This window comes from Capra hircus (genome assembly GCF_001704415.2).
Source record: "Capra hircus breed San Clemente chromosome X unlocalized genomic scaffold, ASM170441v1, whole genome shotgun sequence".
NCBI classification, from domain to species: Eukaryota; Metazoa; Chordata; class Mammalia; order Artiodactyla; family Bovidae; genus Capra; species Capra hircus.
This window is the reverse complement of record NW_017189517.1, coordinates 26,534,492-26,559,110: the sequence shown is the minus strand read 5'-3', so window position 1 is coordinate 26,559,110 and position 24,619 is coordinate 26,534,492. Positions and strand designations below refer to the sequence as shown.

General features: G+C 38.5%; 1 protein-coding gene across 1 annotated transcript in view; it reads right to left on the bottom strand.

The window, feature by feature from the left end:
* Positions 1-24,619, bottom strand: part of WDR44 (WD repeat domain 44) — an 88,594-nt gene that overhangs the window by 36,339 nt on the left and 27,636 nt on the right. Inside the window, exons 3-8 of the mRNA XM_005700267.3 lie at positions 17,704-17,778; positions 9,171-9,807; positions 8,275-8,405; positions 6,393-6,488; positions 5,005-5,141; positions 3,007-3,090 (exon numbers count right to left, since the gene is read on the bottom strand). Of these exons, the coding sequence (XP_005700324.1) occupies positions 3,007-3,090; positions 5,005-5,141; positions 6,393-6,488; positions 8,275-8,405; positions 9,171-9,807; positions 17,704-17,778 (1,160 nt within the window). The remainder of the gene's footprint in view (positions 1-3,006; positions 3,091-5,004; positions 5,142-6,392; positions 6,489-8,274; positions 8,406-9,170; positions 9,808-17,703; positions 17,779-24,619) is intronic.

Here is a 24,619-nt window from a genome sequence, read left to right as displayed (position 1 = left end):
TTCTGATTAACTATAGGTTTACCACTACTATAAGCAAGAAAGCAGATATTTTAGCCATTTTGTATGACACTATCTCTAAAATACATACATTTGTGCCTCTTATGGCACTTAATGCTCAATAAATTTCTTTAATAAACAGGATCAGTTATCATCTTTACTATTCTTTAATACACCAAGGCTTCTCAAATGATTCCAAGTGGGCCATAATAATGGTCCCCTCTCAGTCTTCAAGGCAATAGGGTAGGGCCCCAAGAAGGCAGAGCCCTGGGCCAGTCTCTTCTGGCCATCAGCTGCCTCATCAGCTTACCCCAGGATTCAGTGCAAATGATACCAGGTTCTGAACATCACGATGTGAGAAGAAGTTGAAAGCACTGCCGTGTGGAATGGCTGAGCAATATATGAGTCCTTTCTATCATTTTCCTGATTCTTCTCTTGCAATCAGAGTATTCTCTGACATTCTTATGTGCTAACATATCTGTCACGGTCCGATGCTTCTATTTTGCTCTGAGATTAAATATCAGATGACCAGACTTTTTAAAATTATTTAAGAAGTACAAAGGTTTTCAATAAACCTGAGGAGCTTTTTTTAAAAAAAAAATGAACTTTACTGCATGGAGCAGTCTCTTTCCTAGAGGTCTCTATGTCTCCTGAATAATTCTAATTATACAGTCCTTAATAGTTGCCACTGCTAGACAGCCAAGGTCCAGATGGCTGAGGTGTTATCATATACTTCCACTATGGGCATACCTTTTCTAAAAAAATCTCAATGCTTTCTTTGCTTTACTTTCCACATAAAGAAAAGATCAGACTTGAGTTTGAGAACTCACTTTGGCCTTAGACTAAATTATTGCCAATTAAAGGACTTCCAGATGTACAAGCTAGATTAAGAAAAGGCAAAGGAACCAGAGATCAAATTGCCAATATCCATTGGATCATAGAAAAAGCAAGGGAATTCCAGAAAAACACCTATTCCTGATTTATTGATTTGACTGTGTATCACAACAAATTGTGGGAAATTCTTAAAGAGATTGGAATACCAAACCACCTTACCTGTCTCCTGAGAAACCTACATGCAGGTCAAATGCAATAGTTAGAACTGGACATGGAACAATGGACAGTTCAAAATTGGGAAACGAGTAGGTCAAGGCTGTATATTATCACCCCGTTTATTTAACTTGCATGCAGAGTACATCATGAAAAATGCCTGCCAGGCTGGATGAATCACAAGCTGGAATCAAAATTGTGAGGAGATATATCAACAATATCAGATATGCAGATGATACCACCCTAATGGCGGAAAGTGAAGAACTAAAGAGCCTCTTGATGAAGGTGAAAGAGGAGAGTGAAAAAGCTGGCTTTAAACTCAACATTCAAAAAACGAAGATCACGGCATCCAGTCCCATCACTTCATGACAAATAGATGGGGAAACATGGAAACAATGACAGAATTTATTTTCTTGGGCTCCAAAAATCACTGCAGACAGTGACTGCAGCCATGAAATTATGACGCTTGCTCCTTGGAAGAAAAGCTGTGACAAACCTAGACAGCGTATTCAAAAGCAGAGACATCATTTTGCCGACAAACGTCCATATAGTCACAGCTATGGTTTTTCCAGTAGTCACGTATGGATGTGAGATTTGGACAATAAAGAAAGCTGAGTTCCAAAGAATTGATGGTTTCCAACTGTGGTGCTGGAGAAGACTCTTGAGAGTCCCTTGGACAGCAAGGAGATCAAACCAGTCAATCCTAAAGGAAATCAGTCCTGAATACTTATTGGAAGGACTGATGCTGAAGCTGAAACTCCAATACTTTAGCCACCACGCATTTGAAAAGACCCTGATGTTGGGAATGACTGAGGGCAGGAGAAGGGCGTGACAGAAGATGAGATGGCTGGATGGCATCATTGTCTCAATGGACATGAATTTGAGCAAACTCTAGGAGATAGTGAAGGACAGGGAAGCCTGGCATGGTGCAGTCCATGGGGTCGCAAAAAGTCAGACACAACTGAGTGACTGAACAACAAGGGACTTGTGTATAATTAAGGAAATCCTACATGACTACCACTGTGCTAGATTTTCATACAGGAAAAAAGAATGGTATGATCAAAATCCTTTTCCAACATATTCTTGTTGTTCAGTCATTCAGTCACGTCTGACTCTTTGTGACCCCACGGACTGCAGCATGCCAGGCTTCCCTGTCCGTCATCATCTCCTGGAGCCTGCTTAATCTCATGTCCACTGAGTAGGTGATGCCATCCAACCACCTCATCCTCTGTTGTTCCCTTCTCCTCCCACCTTCAATCTTTCCCAGCATCAGGGTCTTTTCAAAGGAGTCAGTTCTTTGCATCAGGTGGCCAAAGCACTGCAGCTTTAGCATTAGTCCTTTCAATGAATATTCAGGATTGATTTCCTTTACAATTGACTGGTTTGATCTCCTTGCAGTCCAAAGGACTCTCAAGAATCTTCTTCAACACCACAGTTCAAAAGCATCAATTCTTGGTCTAGTTGTTTAACAGGTATTTATTTTATTTTTTAAATCAGAAAACAATTTAAGATAATATAAATAGCAAATGTATGGTATATAGACTATAGCTGTCATTAAAATTGAGAACAGGAAAATCTTTATTATGAACTGGAGTGGTCAGGAAGAATCTCATGTAGTTGAATTTAGAAAGACAAATAGGATTTGGAGAGATGATGTGAAATGGAAAAAGCAACTTCAAGAACAATCATGTTCTTCTACCAACACTTCTGGTACCTATCTATCATCAGAAAAATAATACAAGCATGAAGCAAAACTTACTGTATGTCAGATGCTATAAAAATGACCAAGACAGCCTCAAGGAACTCATAATCCATTGCCTGAGGACAGGGAGTGGTGGTGGTAGATGGACAAACAAACTGGCCAGAGCATAGATTTAAAATAGTACGAAAGTTCTCATATATAAAATACACACAAACACACAGTAATAGAAGCCTGAAATGAAGAAATTGGATGTAACTCACGTTTTCTGTTTTAACCGTCCACCATCAGTATCTGTTTGTTGAGACTGTAACTTCTCTTCGTCGTCTGACTGTGCTGCATCATTACTACAAGAAGGCGTCATTTTAAAAGAAGTCATTTCTCAAAACTTCTCAAAAATCTCTATGTATATTTACTACACAATTAACTAATCAGTGTTAAGAAAAAAAATGTTTACATGCTTTGCTGCTGCTGCTGTTAAGTCGCTTCAGTCATGTCTGACTCTGTGCGACCCCACAGACGGCAGCCCACCAGGCTCCCCCGTCCCTGGGATTCTCCAGGCAAGAACACTGGAGTGGGTTGCCATTTCCTTCTCCAATGCATGAAAGTGAAAAGTGAAAGTGAAGTCGCTCAGTTGTGTCCGACTCCCAGTGACCCCATGGACTGCAGCCTACCAGGCTCCTCCGTCCATGGGATTTGCCAGGCAAGAGTACTGGAGTGGGGTGCCATTGCCTTCTCCTTACATGCTTTATGTAAGTTTAATTTAAATGACTCTGAGAATTAAAAGACTTGAAAGATGGTACAATGCATAAAACATAAACAAATGCAATTCAGGAATTTATGAAAAATCTAACACAAAAAAGGCACTGTGCTGGGTAAAACATGCTGCACAGAAATGACAAATTAATTTGTAAATATCTCCCTCCTTACTTATCAGGCACATCATGTGAAAGCTTTGGTTTCACAGAAATTATTTCTTGGGTCTACATATTTCTCACAGTAAAGCCAATCATTTCACTCTAAAGACACTGTCTGATCCTAAAAAGACAATACAATTATTTATAAAATTTCTGATCCTTAAAGCAAAGTTTCAGAAGACCAGGTATTTATCCCACATGGCTTTTTTGCCTCTTATGTTTTAATATTGTCTCTAGAATAATATAAATCATTTTAAAAGAAGACAAACCAAATACTATGATATTTAAGATATACCATGGAATCCGGTCCCATCACTTCATGGCACATAGATGGGGAAACAGTGGAAACAGTGGCTGACTTTATTTTTGGGGGCTCCAAAATCACTGCAGAAGGTGACTGCAGCCATGAAACTAAAAGATGCTTACTCCTTGGAAGTTATGACCAACCTAGATAGCATATTCAAAAGCAGAGACATTACTTTGCCAACAAAGGTCCATCTAGTCAAGGCTATGGTTTTTCCAGTAGTCATGTACGGATGTGAGAGTTGGACTATAAAGAAAGCTGAGCACTGAAGAACTGATGCTTTTGACTATGGTGTTAGAGAAGACTCTTAAGAGTCCCTTGGACTGCAAGGAGATCTAACCAGTCCATCCTAAAGGAGATCAGTCCTGAGCGTTCGATGTTGAAGCTGAAACTTCAATACTTTGGCCACCTGATGCGAAGAGCTGACTCATTTGAAAAGACCCTGATGCTGAGAAAGACTGAAGTCAGGAGAAGGGGATGACAGAGAATGAGATGGTTGTATGGCATCACTGACTCAATGGACATGAATTTGTAAACTCTGGGAGTTGGTGATGGACAGGGAGGCATGGCACGCTGCGGTCCATGGGGTTGTAAAGAGTCAGACACAACTGAGAGACTGAACTGAACTGAACTAAGATATGTATTTCCCTCCAAGTAACTGCACAGTTATAAGAGAGAACAAAGTTAAATGAAGAAAATGTGACACACATAGGAATATTATTCAGCCATAAAAAGGAAGGAAACCCAGCCATTTGTGACAATATGGATAGACCTTGGGAATATTAAACTAAATGAAATAAATCAGACAGAAAAAGACAAATACTTTATGATATCACTTAAATGTGGAATCTTAAAAAAAAAGAACTTGTTTTCAAAAAGAGAGGACAAAGTTTAAGAATATATACATTAACTGACTCTATTTTAATTCTAACTTAAAAAAAAGAACACACCAAATTAGGGACTCTCACAGTTCATAAACAGAACTCTTCACCACTTTGAATGAAATACTACAAATGATGAATAATAACATTAGGCCATACCTTACATATTCCTTAGTCCTTCTCATGATGTGTAGAGTGAGAGGATTAATACCCGTTGGCAGTTTCTCTTCTGCAAGACTCAAAGGTATTTCTTCTCCAGTATCTAGGTTTTTAATCATTACACTGGCTAAAATTTCCTGAAGTAAAAAATAACACCAAGAGTACCTATAATTTAATTATCTTTTTGAGTCCACAAAATCCTAAAAAATGTAAGCTAAGAACTTTCTAGATACATTCAGTACTGTGTGCAATAATTTCGTAAACATTTTTAGTGAGATACAATTCCCACACCACATAATGTACACATTTAATATATAATTCAATGGTTTTTAGTATACCCACAGAGTTGTACAACTACCACCATTATCTAAGTTTAGAACATTTCTGCCTCCCCCAAGAGGAACCCTATATCCATTAGCTGTCATACCTTATTCCCTTTTCCTCCCAGTTCCTGGCAACCACTAATCTACTTTTTTTCTCTATGTCTGGGCATTTCATATAAATTATATTATATAGTATGTAGTCTTTTGTGATTGGCTTCTTTCACTTAGCATCATGCTTTCAAGGTTCATTTGTGTTATGGCATGTATCAGAATCTCATTCTTTTTAATTGCCAAAAAATAGTCCACATGGGTGGATATACTACATTTTATTTATCTATTTATCAGACATTTGTATTGTTTCCACACTTTAGCTAGTTATGAATAGCTATGTACATTTTTTGTGTGGACATGTTTTCATTTCACTTTGCTGTATACATAGGAGTGGTATTGCTGGGTCATGGTAACTCAATGTTTAATATTTTGAGAAACTACAAAACTGTTTTCCAATATTTTTAAAAATGTATTGTTTAAAAGAAACAAAAACTAAGATTCTGCTTCAAAGTTTCATTCTGAATAAATTAGTCAACCGATATATACTAAATTTTAAGAATTAAGCATTGAGCTTGTACATACTGTACATCATCTAACATGTATAAAGACATATGTCTATAATATCAAGTTCCTTTTAAGCCCACTTCCTATAAACATAGGCCTTGGCTTTCAATACATTTATTCTACCATATAATTGTGTGAAAGGGCAAGTTTAAGTCAGAGTTAAAATTCCAGCACATTAAAAAAACAAAAACTAAGACAAGCTTCAGTTTTCATTTTTTCTTTTACAATATGATTTTTTTACTTAATAGCAATAAACTTGTTTTTTGATCATAATAAAATATATATAATACAAAATTTATCATTATAACCACTTTTAATTGTATAGTTAAGTGGCATCAACTACATTTATATTGCCGTGCAACCACCATCACCATTCATCTCTGGAATTTTCTCATCTTCTCACTATGACCTTTATATTTTTAAGAACAAACAAAGAAAATTTAATTATACCTCATCAGTAAGCTCTCTCCCAGAGTTGGATCTAGGTCTCTGAGGGCCCATCACTTCACCGGCTATTGTCTGCCCATCAGGTGCTTTTCCATTTTCCTGAAATTATAATTTTATAAACAGAAAGTAGACTGAGTCAGTTTTTATAAATATTCAATTATTCATTACCACACACAGTTCTAAAGAATTCCATAATACAGATAATGGAGCCTACTGAAAATTTAAATGGAACATTCCATTTCAGTCTTTTATTATTCCCATCATGCTAAAAAACATTAGGTACCAAAAGTGTTGCTGCTCATGAAATAATGTCTGGTCTTGAAAGCAAATAAATGTTCTATTTGAACTTGGTCCAAAATCAGTTCTCTGCTAGTAAAATTTGCCATTAATCAGGACTATACACATGAATGTCTTGAGGGCAGAGGTTGGCAAATTTCTTCCTGTACAGCCAGATAGTAAAGATTTTAAGCTTTTTGTTACACATATAGTGTCTGTTGCATATTCTTTTTTTAAAAAAAAAAACAATGCTTAAAAATACAAAGACCATTTTTAGCTTGAGGACCCTATAAAATCAGGCCACTATTGACCTCTGCTCTAAGGCTATGAAAAGACCATTGTGTCTTTTTGTGTGTATGTGTGTTCTGAATTTTATTCCAAGTCCAGTGGCCACAGAATCCTTGATTTTTTTTTAAATTAAAATTTTTATTTTATACTGAAGTATAGTTGATTAACAATGTTGTGTCAGTTTCAGGTATATAGCAAAGTGATTCAGTTATACATATACACATAGCTCTTCTTCTTCAAGTTCTTTTCTCATTTAGGTTATTACAGAATATTGAGCATAGTTCCCGGTGCTATACAATAGGTCCTTGTTGATTATCTATTGAAAATATAGTAGTGTGTATACGTCAACTCCAAACTCTGAATCTACCTCACCTACTCTTCCCCCTCAACCCTGGTAATCATAAGTTCAACTCCCTCAGTCTGTTTCTGTTCTGTAAATAAATTCATTTGTATAACTTTTTAAGATTCTGCATATAAGCAATATATATTTGTCTTTCTCTATTTGATTTACGTCACTTAGTATGATAATATCTTCCAGTCTGCCAACCTGTCCCATCAGAGCTACCACATAAGTAACCCTTGAATCCCAGAATTTGGCAGAGGTAGAAATTCATGTTATCAAGTTCTTTCTATATTGCCTCATATATGGATGTATAGTCTACTGTATGAAGTTTTTTTTTCATGATTAGGAAAAGGAAATTATAAAAAAATAAAAGTTCCCAATTTGACCACTATGTGTGCACGTGTGTGTTAAGTCGCTTCAGCTGTGTATGACTCTTTGCGACCCTACACTCCTCTGTTCATGGGATTCTCTAGACAAGGATACTGTAGTGGGTTGCCATACCCTCCTCCAGGAGATCTTTCCAACCTAGGGATAGAAGCCTCATCCCTTATGTCTCCTGCATTGGCAGGCAGGTTCTTTACCACTAGTGCCACCTGTGAAGTCCTTTGACCATTATAGGTCAGGTAAATGAAGACAGTAGTTGGTATTTTTAGTAAATACTACATATAGCAGCATCTGTCACTTTCTGAACACACATACCAGGTACCTGGCATACTTTAGCTCATTTCAATCTTGCAAGAAACCTTCAAGGAAGGTTTTCCCCTCATTTTATCAATGAGCCATTTCAGACTCAGATGTTAAATAGGTTGCTATAATCAGTCCACTACTTAGTAGCAGAACTGGACAAGGAATGTGGTAGGCAGGTTTTAGAGACAAGGAAATATTTGGCCTGGAGAAGAAAGAAGGTTCAACAATCAACAAACGAGTTAGTTGCAGAAAGTTGAGAGCTTTTATCAAATATAACACATATTCACCAACCTGGGCAGTAACTATTTTATCTCCACTGGTAGCACTTGCCAAATCAAGAGAAGGCTGCGAATCTTTGACTGTACTCTCTGAAGCCATGTTTGTAGTTAGGAGAGTATCAGATGTAATATTCTCTTTGGGAACTGCAATAATAATAATATAATAATAACAACAACAACCAATACTTATATGACCTTATTCATAGCTTAAAAGTGCTTAAATCTTTATGTGATTCTTAGAACAATCCTATGAAAAAAGTGGTTTCATTACTCTCTTTTTATATAAGGGGAAACCAGGGTTCAGGTAAGTTATTTAAATTCCTCAAGGCTATACACCTTATACATGAAGAGATCTGGGGCTTGAATTCAAATCCTAAGTCCAAATCCCATGTTCTTTTCACTGTGCCACTCTGGCTCTCCAATGGTAACAAATTTGAAAATCTGCTGAAATGTTTAATTACAATAATGTAACAATACCAATGTAAACATTTTGGCTTTCTGTTACTAAAATACATTTTATAACTTGGTCATCAATGTGGTTACTGCTGCTGCTGCTGCTAAGTCGCTTCAGTCGTGTCAGACTCTGTGCAACCCCACAGACGGCAGCCCACCAGGCTCCCCTGTCCCTGGGATTCTTCAGGCAAGAACACTAGAGTGGGTTGCCATTTCCTTCTCCAATGCATGAAAGTGAAAAGTGAAAGTGAAGTCGCTCAGTCGTGCCTGACTCTTAGCGACCCCAGGGACTGTAGCCCACCAGGCTCCTCCGTCCATGGGAGTTTCCAGGCAAGAGTACTGGAGTGGGTTGCCATTGCCTAAATACAGCATAAATTGAAAAAAAAAATCAGAAAGGTCAAATTTCAACTCCCCAAACTCCCCCACAAAGGTAGTTAATTCTCAATTAATACTTACCATCTAGATCATGTGTCTTAAGAGCCTCAAACTCCAATTCACTCTTCTTTTTTCTTGGTGGTGGAGCAGGTCGAGATGGAGGTGGGGGCCTAGGAGGTGGGAAGTTAGCTGGAGGAGGTGGGCGTGCTGGAACAGGCTTCTTTGTACTAGCTACTATATCAGGTTCTGGAGTAAGCTGTCTTGGCGGTTTGGCAGGTGCAACTTCTTCCACCACAGCAAAATCTTTTGTAGATAAGGAGTGTGAGGATGCAGATTCTAGAACATCACTTTCTTTGACTTCCACTTCTTCCTTGTTCAACACTTCTGTTACAGTTTCAGGCACATTAAGCTGTGCAGTTGAACTTATTTCAGTTAACTTTGTAGTTTCATCTACTGGCTTCTCACATGTGTCATCAGAAGGAAAACACTGTTTTGATTCTAATTCAGTTTCTTCAGATACATCCTGACACTCTGTCTTCTGAGAATCTTCCTGCAGCACTTGATCTATGGCTAACAGTCCAGGTATATTGCTAAGATCTGTTCCAGCTGTGACAGGACTGGCAGTAGCCTGATCAGACTGTCCTTTTCCTTTGGAATCCAAAGAATCATCTTCAAGCTGTATTACTTTCTGACTCTCCTCAATAATACTTTCAATAATCTGATGAAAGGTTAAAAAGCAGTTTAAAAAAACAGTGAAGTGATTTTCAAGGACATAGTATTAGCTAATCATTTATATTTTACTTACTATGTGCCAGGCAATGTTCTTAACACTTTATGTGTTTTAATCTTTATAACAACTTTATAAGACAGCACTCTTACTATCATCAGTATACAAGTGAGGGAATAAGTCAGAGAGATTTATTCAAGGTTACAAGGCTAGTAAGTGATGAAACTGGTATAAATGTAGGGAGCCTGGTTCCAGAAACTGTACTCTTAATCATTATAACAAGGAATCTGTGTTAGTCCGTGTAATTACAAAAATTCAATCAACCCTGTAAAAAAAAGTTTAAACCTAAATTTACATTCAGATGCTTCATGTCATAGTTTATTCACATATTTATGCCAAGTTAGTTCAGTAATAGCCTGTTGGTTTGAGTCTAGTCAACAAAGCTATGAGAATGAAAACCACCTTTACAAGAATTTAAGCTGTTTAGGTCTGAACTAGGCCTGAACATGAAAAGCTAGCAGATCCAGAGAGATTAAAGTTCTTAAACAGGCTACATCTAACCCCCCGCTCTGCAAAGAGATGTTAGGAGTATCAACAGTTCAAATACCCAGCTCATCTTGCCTTTTTTTCCCTTTTATGTCTTATCTATAGTTGAAAAATACAGGCAGGCTTTCTGTTACTTCTACCAATATTTAGAAGAAAATATATTTTCTACTCAGTCCTCTCATCATTAACACATTAAATCTCCCAGCCCACTCACTTATCTTTCTACCACAGAGCCATAGATGACTTCTGCTTTCTCAATTCTTTGGCTCCAGAAAATTAACAGAATGTCTCATGAAACTATCCTGATGTGATTTACTACAAATGTGTGCCAAGTTGAACTGGATAGCATGTCATTCAATAATATTCATCCCTAATTTTGCAGCATATTCTATATATGATTTTTTGTCAATTTTCAAATTTTTATCCTAGATCTACCTCACTTTCACCAGAGAAATATTAACTAGATTCCATCTAATTTGTGAATTAGGTAGTTACTGAGCAATGAGTCCTTTAACAGTAATGGAAGCCAGATTATAGTAGGTTCAAGAAGGAATAAGAGGTGAAGGGCATCCCAGGTGGTCTAGTGGTTGGGAGTCTGCCTGCCAATGCAGGGGATGCGGGGTTCAGTCCCTGGCCTGGGAGGATCCCATAAGTCGTGGAGCAGGTGGGCCTGTGCAGTGCACCACAACTACTGAGCTCACATGCCACAACCACTGAAGTCCATGCGCCCTGGAGGTTGCGCTCCACAACAAGAGAAGCAACCGCAACGCGCATATAATGAAGAGTAGTTCCCGCTCACCACAACTAGAGAAAGCCAGTGTGCAGTGACAAAGATCCAGCACAACCAAAAATAAATAAATAAATCTTTAAAAAAAGAGGTACAGGGACGGCCAGTACAGTCTATGTTCTCAAAAAGCTTGGCTACACATGGAAGAGTGCTCTAGAAAGTGCTCCAGCATTTTTATAAGCTGAGGGGAAGGTGCGAAAGGAAAGGAAGATAAGTTCTGGAGAAGAAAGAGGGTCTGCTGTATATTAGATCCAGTACACACATTTTCTATTCAATCTTAACACACTTTTTGGAGGTAACTAGATTATCTCCCTTCTACAAAAGCAGCCCTACCTACCAGCAGAAAATTGGATTAAATATTTATTGAGCATGTCCCTGTCCATCAGAGCAAGACCTAGTTTCCCCAACAGCCAGTCCCTCCCATCAGGAAGCTTGCACAACCCTCTTACACTCATCCATCAGAAGGCAGACAGAAGAAGCAAAAACTACAATTTCATAGCCTCCAGAACAAAAACAATCACAGAAAGCTAACCAAAATGATCACATGGATCATAGCCTTGTGTAACTCAATGAAGCTCTGGGCCATGTAGTGCAGGACACCCAAGACAGATGGGTCATGGTGAAGAGTTCTGACAAAGCGTGGTCCACTGGAAAGGGCATGGCAAACCAGTTCAGTATCTTTGCCTCGAGAACCCCATGAATGGTATGAAGAGGCAAAAAGATATGACACTGAAAGATGAGCCCCTCATCATCAGGTCAGTGTCTAATATGCTACTGGATCAGAGTACAGAAATAGCTCCAGAAAGAATAAAGAGGCTGAGCCAAAGCAGAAATGATACCAGTTGTGGATGTGTGTTATGGTGAAAGTTACAGATTGATGTAAAGAACAATATTGCATAGGAATCTGGAATGTTAGGTCCATGAATCAAGGTAAATTGGACATGGTCAAGCAGGAGATGGTAAGAGTAAACATCAACATTTTAGGAATCAGTGAACTAAAATGGACAGGAATGGGAGAATTAACTCAGATGACCATTATATCTACTACTGTGGGCAAGAATCCCTTAAAAGAAATTGTGTAGCCCTCATAGTCAACAGAAGAGTCCGAAATGCAGTACTTAGGTGCAATCTCAAAAATGACAGAATGATCTGTTTGTTTCTAAGGCAAATCATTCAACATGACAGTAATCCAAGCCTATGCCCCAACCACTAATGCTGAAGAAGCTGATGATGAACTGTTCTATGATGACCTATAAGACCTTCTAGAACTAACACCAAAAAAAAAAAAAAAAGATGTCCTTATCATCACAGGGGATAGGAATGCAAAAGTCAAGAGATACTTGGAGTAATAGGCAAGTTTAGCCTTGGAGTACAAAATGAAGCAGGGCAAAGGTTAACAGAGTTTGTCAAGAGAACACATTGGTCATAACGAACACCCATTTCCAACAACACAAGAGATGACTCTATACATGGACATCACCAGATGGTCAATATGGAAATCAGATTGATTATAATCTTTGCAGTCAAAGATGGAGAAGCTCTATAAGCAAAAATAAGACCTGGAGCTGACTGTGGCTCAGATCATGAGGTGCTTATTGCAAAATTCAGGCTTAAACTGAAGAAAGTAGGGAAAATCACTAAACCATTCAGGTATGACCTAAATCACATCCCTTATACAGTGGAAGTGACAAATAGACTCAAGGGATTAGATTTGGTAGACAGAGTGCCTGAAGAACTATGGATGAAGGTTTAACATGGTATAGGAAATGGTGACCAAAACCACCCCAAAGAAAGAAATGCAAGAAAATAAAATGGTTGTCTGAGGAGGTCTTACAAATAGCTGAGAAAAGAAGGGAAGCAAAAGGCAAAGGAGAAAGGGAAAGATATACCCAACTGAATGCAGAGTTCTAGAGAACAGCAAGGAGAGATAACAAAGCCTTCTTAAGTGAGCAATGCAAAGAAACAGAGGAAAACAACAGAATGGGAAAGACCAGAGTTCTCATCAAGAAAATTGGAGATACCAAGGGAACATTTCATGCAAAGACTGGCACAATAAAGGACAGAAACAGCAAGGACCTAACAGAACAAGAGACTGAGAAGCGGCAATAATACACAGAAGAACTGTACAAAAAAGGTTTTAGTAACCCGTATAACTACAAAGGTGTCACTCACCTAGAGCCAGACATCCTGGAGTGTGAAGCCAAGTGGGGCTTAGGAAGCATCACTACGAACAAAGTTAGTGACTGTGATGGAATTCCAACTGAGCTATTTCAAATCCTAAAAGATGATACTGTTAAAGTATGGCACTCAATATGTCAGCAAATTTGGAAAACTCATCAATGGCCACAGGACTGGAAAAGGTGTTTTCATTCTAATCCCAAAGAAAGGCAATGCCAAAGAATGTTCAAACTACTGCACAATTGCACTCATTCCACATGTTAGCAAGGTAATGTTCAAAATCCTTAAACAGTATGTGAACCAAGAAATCTCAGATGTATGAGACGGATTTAGAAAAGGCAGAGGAACCAGAGATCCAACTGCCAACATCCACTGGATCATAGAAAAAGCAAGGGAATTCTACCCAGAAAAACATCTACTTATGCTTCATTGACTGTGCTAAAGCCTTTGACTGTGTGGATCACAGCAAACTGTGGAAAATTCTGAAAGAGATGGGACTACCAGATCACCTTACCTGCCTCCTGAGAAACCTATATGCAGGCCAAGAAACAACAGTTAGAACCAGACATGGAACAACAGACTGGTTCAAAATTGGGAAAGGAGTAGGACAAGGCTGTATATTGTCACCCTGTTCATTTAACTTATATGCAGAGTACATCATGTGAAATGACAGGTTGGATGAATCACAAGCTGCAATCAAGACTGCCAGGAGAAATATCAACAACCTCAGATATGCAGATGATACTACTCTAATGGCAGAAAGTGAAGTGGAACTAAAGAGCCTTTTGATGAGGGTGAAAGAGAGTGAAAAAACTGGCTTAAAATACAACATTCAAAAACTAAGATCATGGCATCCGGTCCCATCACTTTATGGCAAATAGATGAGGGGAAGTGGAAACAGTGGCAGATTTTATTTTCTTAGGCTCCAAAATCACTGTGGATGGTGACTGCAGCCATGAAATTAAAAGACACTTGCTCCTTTGAAGAAAAGCTATGAGAGACCTAGACAGAGACTTCATTTTGCTGACAAAGTTCTACATAGTCAAAGCTATGGTTTTCCAGTAGTCATGTACGGATGTGAGAATTGGACCATTTATGCCTGACTGGAAGAATTGATGCTTTCAAACTGTGGTGTTGGAGATGACTCTGGAGAGTCCCTTGGACTGCTGGGAGATCAAACCAGTCGATCCTAAAGGAAATCAACCCTGAGCACTCATTGGAGGACTGATGCTGAAGCTGAAGCTCCAATACTTTGGTCACTTGATGTGAAGAGCTAACTCACTGGAAAAGACCCTGATGCTGAGAAAGATTGAGGGCGGGAGGAAAAGGGGACAACAGATCAGATGGTTGAATGGTGTCACTGACTCAATGGACATGAGTTTGAGCAAATTACAGGAAATAGTGAAGGACAGCGAAGCCTGGTGTACTGCAGTTCATGGTGTCGACAAGAGATGCACATGACTTAGCAGCTGAACAACCACCATACAAAAGCAGGAATCTGAGACAGAGGCATTAAGAATTTCGCCCAAGGTCCCACAGCTAGTAAACTGTAAAGTCAAAACTGAAATCCAGGTTTTTCTCCAAAAGTCCAGTGTTCTTTATACCATTCTACTTTGGACAGGAAAAAAAGAATACTAAATTCTCAGGAATTACATGAAAAAGAGGTAAAAGATGAAAATTTGCAGTGAGGGAAATTCGAGATGATGGAAAGGAGTGCATTTAGGCTTCTTAGCCTCTGATGGGCTTCCCTGGTGGCTCAGGAGTAAATAATCCACCTGCAGTGCAGGAGCCGCTGGTTCTATCCCCGGGTTGGGAAGATCCCCTTGAGCAGGGCATGGCAACCCACACCAGTATTTTTGCCTGGAGGATCCCCATGGACAGAGCCGTCTGGTGGGCTACAGTCCATAGGGTTGCAAAGAGTCAGACATGACTGAAACAACTTAGCACACCACAGCACAGCCTCTGACACTTACATGCAATGGAAAGCAAGGTTACCTGGTAAAAGTGTGCAGACCCACGTGGGCACTGTGAGATGAGGTGAATGTAAAGGTTTCAAATGATAACTATACAAAGTGAAAAGGCCTATGCCATCAGAGGGGTCCAGAAGACAATCTCTTCCTCTTCTGAACTCCTATCAGTCTTACTGTTCATTATAATATGAACTAGAACATAATAAATGCAGAGTAGTACATGAGCTAACTCTGCATAAATATTTTCTCTACACCTGGAAAGCAAGGCCCCTGTTTTCTACCTCTTGATATGCTCCCGTAGTACCTTTTTCTACCTCTTGATATGCTCCCATAGCACCTATTTACAGTACCTAGCTCTTCTCCCCCCCCCCCCCCCCGCCCCCCGCCCCGGGTTTCAGGAGGCAGCAAACAGGGAATGAACAAAACAACAGTGAGAATCAAAACTTTGCTTCCTATCACCTTCCTGCTTCAAAAAACTCATTCCTTTCACAGCGACTGTAAAATAAAAACCAGATGTTTTAGCATGACATAAGAGGCATTCCCATAATCTGGCCCTAAATTTGGTTTCTAGACTCATCGTCAAACATTCCGCACATTCCTCATCTCCACGCCTTTGTTTATGCCTCTCCTCTTCCACCTCTGCCTGCCCAAATCTTATCCACCCATCAAGAACCAGTTCAGATGCTACTTCCTCCTTCCCCATTCCTATCCTCAAGCAGAAAGTAAAGTCTCCCTTGTTTTCTTGTAATAGTTTGAGAGTTTATTTGAATACTTATTACATTCAGTTTTGTGTTGATCTAATTTATACTACTAAAATGTAAGTTACTGAGAACAGGGATTGTGTCCTGATCCAGCACATAACTCCATACCCTATATCATTAATGTTGGATACTTAATTTACCTGAATGGCCTAGAACTTAAAAACTAATACCTAGAGTCTTAAGACTCTCTCTATAGCCCTATGTGCGTGCATCGTCAATCACTTGTGTCTGACTCTTCGAAGCCCCATGGACTGTAGCCTGCCAGGTTCCTCTGTTCATGGAATTCTCCAGGCAAGAATTATTGGAGCAGGTTGCTATTTCTTCCTCCAGGGGATCTTCCCAACTCAGGAATCAAACGCACATCTCCTGCATTGGCAGGCAGATTCTTTACCACTGAGCCACCTGGAAAGCCCTTTTGCCCCATAGTTTACTATTTTTTCAGCTTTTAAACTCTTCTTAAAAAGTCACTTTTGGGGGTGGGGGGCTACTAACTATACTTAGTTAGTTATAGTCACTCAGTTGTGTTGTATCTGACTCTTTGCAACTTCATGAACTGTAGCCCACCAGGCTTCTCTGTCCATGGAATTCTCCAGGCAAGAATACTGGAGTGGGTTGCCCTGCCCTGCTCCAGGAGATCATCCCGACCCAGGGATCAAACCCAGGTCTCCTGCACTGCAGGCAGATTCTTTACTGCTGAGCCACCAGGGAAGCCCAAAGGAAAACATGGGATCAATATTAAAATTTGTAGTCTGTTAATTTTCTAAATTCCGTAAGGGTACGACAATGAATCTTCAGGGGTGGTGATTGTGCCCAGTACCATTCCCCTAGACATTTGGTGATGTCTGGAGACATTTTTGGTTGCCAAGATGGGATAGGGGTGGGTGGGGGTTGAGATCTGACATCCAATGAGTCAAAGCCAGGAATGCTGCTGAACATTCTAATATGTACAGAACAGTCTCCCTTTCCCTCCAAAACAAACAATTATTCATCCCAAAGTGTTGCTGTTGAGAAACTCTGGGGTAGACATGTCATCTCATTGGTCTCTGGAAATCCGCTGGCTAGAACAGTGCCTGGGGCACAGAAAATACTCAAAACTTATATAAATGAATGAACACACACCATTCTTTCTCCTTGGTTTTTATCCCAATACTGTTAACAACCCATTGTCAACATTTTTATCTTATGCTCAGTCTCTTTTAGTAAATCAAACTCTGAAGGTTCATATCATCAATTCCTTAAGAAGTAGCAAATGTACTACAAAAATAATGACTTCTTGTAACCTCTAACTCCTCAAGACATCAGAATTTGCTGCACTAAGCTTTTCAATACCTTTACTTCTTGGTACTAACCTCAAGAGTAGCATGGCTTACTCTAACAAAAATACAAGTATGAAAAACAAAAATACATTATAAGACATTTTTCAAAACACTGATTCAAAGATAAATTACCAATCAGTTGGATTACAAAATGACTTCTACAAAGTCTAATGTGCTTTCAATCAAATTCAACAGATTCAAGGAACATTTACTGAACATCAAGCATGCACAGGGTACTATGCTAAAATAACATAAAAAAATTTCCACTTTAAATATACCATATAAATATAACATCTGCTAAATTAATACTGACATTTTATCTTACCAACCTTTTTAGATACATCTTGTTTCAGTTCTTGTACAGTGGACTCATTTCCAACTTTGTATGCAGAGTTCTCTGTTTCCTATTTTCAAAAGAAAAGAACAAACCAAATGATGACATCTCTTTTTAAAACTCTGTTTAAAATGGGTACAAATTAGAAATTATAGCATTAATAAATCAAAGGCCCATAAAGGGCTTAGACATTTGGGTAATGATAGATTCCCAGAGATTTTATGCCAATTGGGACAATTTAATTTTCATAAGAAGGTTACCAATCAGTTTTCTACTGTAATAGGATATTTTCTTTTAAAGTGTACCTAACTTTTTAACATTAAAAAACTGTACAGGAATATAAGAACTACAAGTACTTTTGCAGCTCAAAAAGGTTACGAATTTAAGAGTTTAAGAGCAATTTAAGAATTGCTATTTTTCCCAAAGTATTGCTCCATAAATATGGAAAATGTGGCAAACCATATTCAGAGAGTTGTTTTCTTGGAAACTCTATATGCTTTAAATTAAAGGAATCAAAATTTAACTGGTATTAAATGAAGTTCCCAAAATAGTAACAGATGAAGAAAATTAAACCCACCAAAAATACATATATATCTACGTATACATTCATATACACATACGTACATATATATATATATTTGGGAGGTTAAAGAAGGTAGAAATGGATGCTGCATTTCTGCTGGAAAAAATTTGGGTAAAATAAGACAATCATAGATTTGCAAATCGTAACACAGTATTCTTTTCCATCTTAAATTTTGTTTACATTTATAGAAGTACAGGAATTTGAATGCTACTACTGACACTGAGAAAAAAATTTTCATAATTCTTGTTGTCCATCACAGTTTGTCAGAAAGTCACTATATAACCATTTTTAACTGACCTAAGATATATAAGGATGTATGTACATATTAAGGTAGCAATTATACAAGTATCAGGATAGGCTCCAATAATCTCTCTACTCCAGAGATTATTATACTGCTAAAGATTTAATGTGCTAGATATATTTCTGTAGGACTGTGGGACTTCTAATATCTTCAAGCTGAAAAGTTGTTTCATTGAATTCCTCCCAGCATTTGGGAAATACTACCAATCTTATACAGATTATTCTAGAGAAAAATTGTTTCAGGGGATTTGAAGTATTAGATAAAATCTAAGGAAATGGCAACCCACTCCAGTACTCTTGCCTGGAGAATCCCATGGACAGAGAAGCATGGTAGGCTACAGTCCATGGGGTCGCAAAGAGTTGGACATGACTGAGTGACTTCACCTTCAAATTCTACCATAGTCCATGAGCACCTAATATGATTTGGCTCCTGCCTGCATCTTTCACATTCAACATTCAGAAAACTATGATCATGGCATCTGGTCCCATCACTTCATGGCAAATAGGTGGGGAAACAGTGATAGATTTTATTTTGGGGGGCCCAAAATCACTGCAGATGGTGACTGCAGCCATGAAATTAAAAGACGCTTGCTCCTTGGAAGAAAAGTTATGACCAACCTAGACAGCATATTAAAAAGCAGAGACACTACTTTGCCAACAAAGGTCCATCTCGTCAAAGCTTTGGTTTTTCCAGTAGTCATGTATGGATGGCTACCCTGGTGGCTCAGCTGGTAAAGAATCCGTCTGCAATGTGGGAGACTTGGGTTCAATCCCTGGGTTAGGAAAGGTCCCCTAGAGAAAGCAACGGCTGCCCACCCCAGTATTCTGGCCTGGAGAATTTCATGGACTATTCCATGAGATCACAAAGAGTCGGACACAGCTGAGTGACTTTCACTTTCAGGTATGGATGTGAGAGTTGAACTATAAAGAAAGCTGAGCACCAAAGAATTGATGCTTTTGAACTGTGGTGTTGGAGAAGACTCTTGAGAGTCCCTTAGACTGCAAGGAGATCCAACCAGTCCATCCTAAAGGAAATCAGTCCTGAACATTCATTGGAAGCACTGATGCTGAAGCTGAAACTCCAATACTTTGGCCACCTGATGAGAAGAACTGACTCATTTGAAAAGACCCTGATGCTGGGAAAGATTGAAGGAGGGAGGAGAAGGGGATGACAGAAGATGAGATGGTTGGATGACATCACTGACTCGATGGACGTGAGTTTGAGTAAACTCCGGGAGCTGGTGATGGACAGGGAGGCCTGGTGTGCTGCAGTCCATGGGGTTGTAAAGAGTCGGACATGACTGAGTGACTGAACTGAACTGAACTGCATCTTTCACATCTATATTGATCACCTCCCTTCCCCATCATAATCCCAGAATTACACTTTGGCCAACTGGATGGTTCCTTACCATCCTTAGTGTCATAGCTCAAGCGTTATTATATTAGAAAAGTCTTCCCTGACCACTTTAAAATAGCCATGTTGACAAGATGAGAGTGAATTCTTGAAAGCTGATGATTAGTAAGAACAGTTCATGCATATTAGAAAAACACCTTCAACTGTCCTACAAATTAACTGCATGCATGCATGTGTGCCAAGTCCCTTCAGTTGTGTCTGACTCTTTGTGACCCCCTGCACTGTCATCAGTCAGGCTCCTCTGTCCATGGGATTCCCCAGGCAAGAACACTGGAGTGGGTTGCCATGTCCTCCTCCAATTACCTTCTAATAACTGTTCATTATTAGTAGGGAAATCAGAAGCACTATACTACCTTAATTCCACAGATATTTTCCCTAGGTTAACCTAAGAAAAACATGTACCAATAATTCTTGTACCTCAATTTAATTCGATTTAATTAAGTACTTACAAAGATCACAGACCAAAACTGCCAAGCAGTGATTAGGCTTCTATTTTATTTGGCTTTAAAAAAAACTCTCTTAGACTTTGAACTTTTGAAAGATATCAACTCCTATAAGGTAAACTACTGCTAAGTCCTAGTTTTAAGGAGTGATACTGTACCTACCAGACGATCTGATCTCTAAAGAGGTTAACTAGATTTCTTAGTAAAATCTGATTTAGTATATAGTCATCTATGATTCTCTCCTTAGTAAGGTCTAAGGTCCAGGCCCTTCCCCCAGCACTTCAATCAGGCTGAGGACAAAGCAATGGAAGCCAAGCATGTGCCTGCAGACAACCAATATTAACTTAGCTAGACTTGAGACAGTCCTCAGTTATTACCTTCTTCTGGAGATGGGCTGCCCCATTACAAAAGCACAGCACCAACTAAATCCCAGTTCCCACCATCAAGCCATTTCTCTAACTCGTACCTATCAGAACCCAAGAAACATGCTTTCTTAAAAGGTATGGTTTTCCTATTCAATTTCCAGCAATTCACACCATTGTTTCCCTCCATCTATACTGGATATTAAAGAGCCATTTGTACCCTCCTCGTAGTATTCAGTTGTAAGATTTGAGCTTTTTAATTTTAAAAAGCACACCACCAAAGGACCTAGTTTCACAAACCATTTGTACAAAGGCGATCTATACTCAAAGAAATCTTCATTATTAACTAAAGAACATTAAGCTAAAAGTGTTAGTTATTAAAAAATCAGGTCACTTCTGTTTTAGTATTGAGGAAGGGGAAGTTATTAACTGTGACTAAAGTGAAATTTTAAAAAATGCTTGAGAGATAAGCTCGCCATCTTTTTTCAGGGGAGAGAAAAAAAAAAAAAAAACCACCAGGAAACTCAAATAGTTTCATATGCATCCATACATTCCTATCAACCCCATCTCTCCATCAGAGTGTTTTGCTTTAAAATTTTAAAGCCCAGATTTTTAAAAAAATGTTTTTTATTTTTAATTGGAGGATAATTGCTTTACAATGTTGTGTTGGTCTCTGCCATACATCAACATAATGAATCAGCCATAGGTATACATATGTCCCCTCCCTCTTGAACCTTCCTCTCCATCTCACCCCTCTAGGTTGTCACAGAGCACCAGTTTGAGCTTCCTGAGTCACACAGCAAATCCCCACTGGCTATCTATTTCACACATGGTAGTGTCTATGTTTCCATGCTACTCTCTCAGTTCTTCCCAACCCCTGCTTCCCCCTCTGTGTCCACAAGTCTGTTCTCCATGTCTGCGTCTCCACTGCTGCCCTGCTAGTAGGCTCGTTAGTAACATCTTTCTATTTTCCACATATATGTCTTAATGTACAATATTTGTTTTTCTCTTTCTGAATTTTTTCACTCTGTATAAATAGGCTGTAGGTTCATCCAACTCATTAGAATTGACTCAAATGTGTTCCTTTTTATGGCTGAGGAATATTCTATTATATATATGTACCACGGCTTATCCATTCATACGTCGATGGATATCTAGGTTGCTTCCATGTCCTAGCTATTGTAAACAGAGATGTAGTGAGCATTGGAATACATATGTCTTTTTTAATTATGATTTTCTCAGGGTATATGCCCAGTAATGGGATTGTTGGGTCATAAGGTAGTTTTATTTCTAGTTTTCGAAGGAATTTCCATACTGTCTTTCATAGTGTAAAGGCCAGATTTCTTAACCTGACATTCAAGACTCATGGAAATATGGCCCTAATTTATTTTTCCAACATTCCACCACTGAAATGTTTACGTTGGTCACACCAGTCTTTCAACACTCCCATCAAATTCTCTCCTCTGCATACTATCTAGTTCATACTATTCAGTTCAGTTCAGTCCCTCAGTCATGTCCGACTCTTTGTGACCCCATGAATCGCAGCACGCCAGGCCTCCCTGTCCGTCACCAACTCCTGGAGTTCACTCAAACTCACGTTCATCAAGTCCGTGATGCCATCCAGCCATCTCATCCTCTGTCGTCCCCTTCTCCTCCTGCCCCCAATCCCTCCCAGCATCAGAGTCTTTTCCAATGAGTCAACTCTTCGCATGAGGTGGCCAAAGTATTGGAGTTTCAGCTTTAGCATCATTCCTTCCAAAGAACACCCAGGACTGAGCTCCTTTAGAATGGACTGGTTGGATCTCCTTGCAGTCCAAGGGACTCTCAAGAGTCTTCTCCAACACCACAGTTCAAAAGCATCAATTCTCTGGCGCTCAGCTTTCTTCACAGTCCAACTCTCATATCCATACATGACCACTGGAAAAACCATAGCCTTGACTAGACGGACCTTTGTTGGCAAAGTAATGTCTCTGCTTTTGAATATGCTATCTAGGTTGGTAATAACTTTCCTTCCAAGGAGTAAGCGTCTTTTAATTTCATGGCTGCGCCTAACATATAATGCTTTCCCATTTTTTCTCTATCTACCTATGTAAATATCTCCCAATTTTCAAAGCCTAACACAAGTTCTATCTCCTCCCAAAAACTTTTCTCTGCTATCCCAGGTAACACTGCCCTCACCATTGCTCTATCTTTCCACTTCTCCTCCAAACTCCTTGTAGTACTTAAGATCTATTCTAGTCTACAAATATCAATACCTCATCTATCATCCCTTATATATAGCTCTCTTCTGTGAGCTTGTAAAGTCATCAAAAGCCGGGACTATATCAAACTTTTCTTTACACTGCTTAAGATATCAACAGATCTGCTGTTATACATAATAAGCACTCAATAACCCATGCACATCCAAACTTTTCTTTAGATTGCTTAAGATATCAACAGATACGCTGTTATACATAATAAGCACTCAATAACCCATGTACATCCACATCATAGAATATTACTTAACAACAAAAAGGAATAAACCATTGATACAGGCAACAACTTGGATGGATCAACTGAGCCAATCTCAAAAGGTTACATACTATATGATTCAATTTTTAGGTCATTCTCAAATGACAAAATTATAGAGATGGAAAACAGATTAGTGGCTATCTGGGATTAAGGATGATTGTGGGGGAGGTGGTGGGTATGATTTTATAAAGGAAGATTTCTGTGGTGATAAAATCTCATCTTGATTGTGGTGGTGCTTACACAAATATACACAAGTAATAAACTGACACAGGACTATACACTTACACTGTACTGATGTCAAATTCTTGGTTTTGATATTATACTATATTTAAGACATAACCACTGGGAAAATAGGTGAAGGATAAATAGGACTTCTCTGTACTATCTTTGCAGCTTTCTGTGACTCTATAATTATTTCAATATAAAAAGTAAAAAAAAAAAAACCCAAATATCTAACTTCATCTTTATTTACTAAATATGTACATTTGCTACCTAATTTTATTCAAGCTAAGGACAATCTATAATTACTGAGATAAAATAAATTCCCCAAACCTATTTGTGATAACCTAAAAATATCTTATGATCTAAGTGGCTTTTAAAATCTACAAGCATAACCAGCAACAGTCTGTGGATAGGGGACTGGGAGGTGGAGGGTGAGGAATGGGAGGGAAGCTACAATTTCAACCATCTTCTTTTCGCACTGAGTGAACCTTAACCTTGTCCATGTATTATGTTTTAAATGGTTTTACTAAATAGCTAATATAAATGGATTTTTATAACATATAAGGACTAAAGAATTATGATATAACCTTTCTTAAGTACTCAGTTTAATAAAAAGTCTCATTATTAGCTTTCAAGTCTCCTGTATATCCTTCTCTATTTCCATTACATTCTTTCCCCCCTCAGAGATGACTGATATTCTAAACTTTGTGTTGATCATTCCTTGCTGTTCTTTAGTTTTCTTCTGCTTATATCTCTAAACAATATATGCTTTAATTTTGCATGTTTTGAGACTTAATATAAATGGAATCTTACTGCACATATTTTTCTGTGACTTGTTTCCCCACCAACTCGACACCACAGTGCTAAAATTGATCCATGTTATTGTATATAACTAATTCATTCATAACCACTGTATAGAATATCCCATATGAATATCCCATAATTTATCAAAGATATCATATCCAATGTATATAAAATAGAAGGTAGAGACACTGGAACTGAAAAAAAAATATAGCATGTTTGAGATTATACATACATATGTACAGACATACACACAAACACCACCATATACAAAC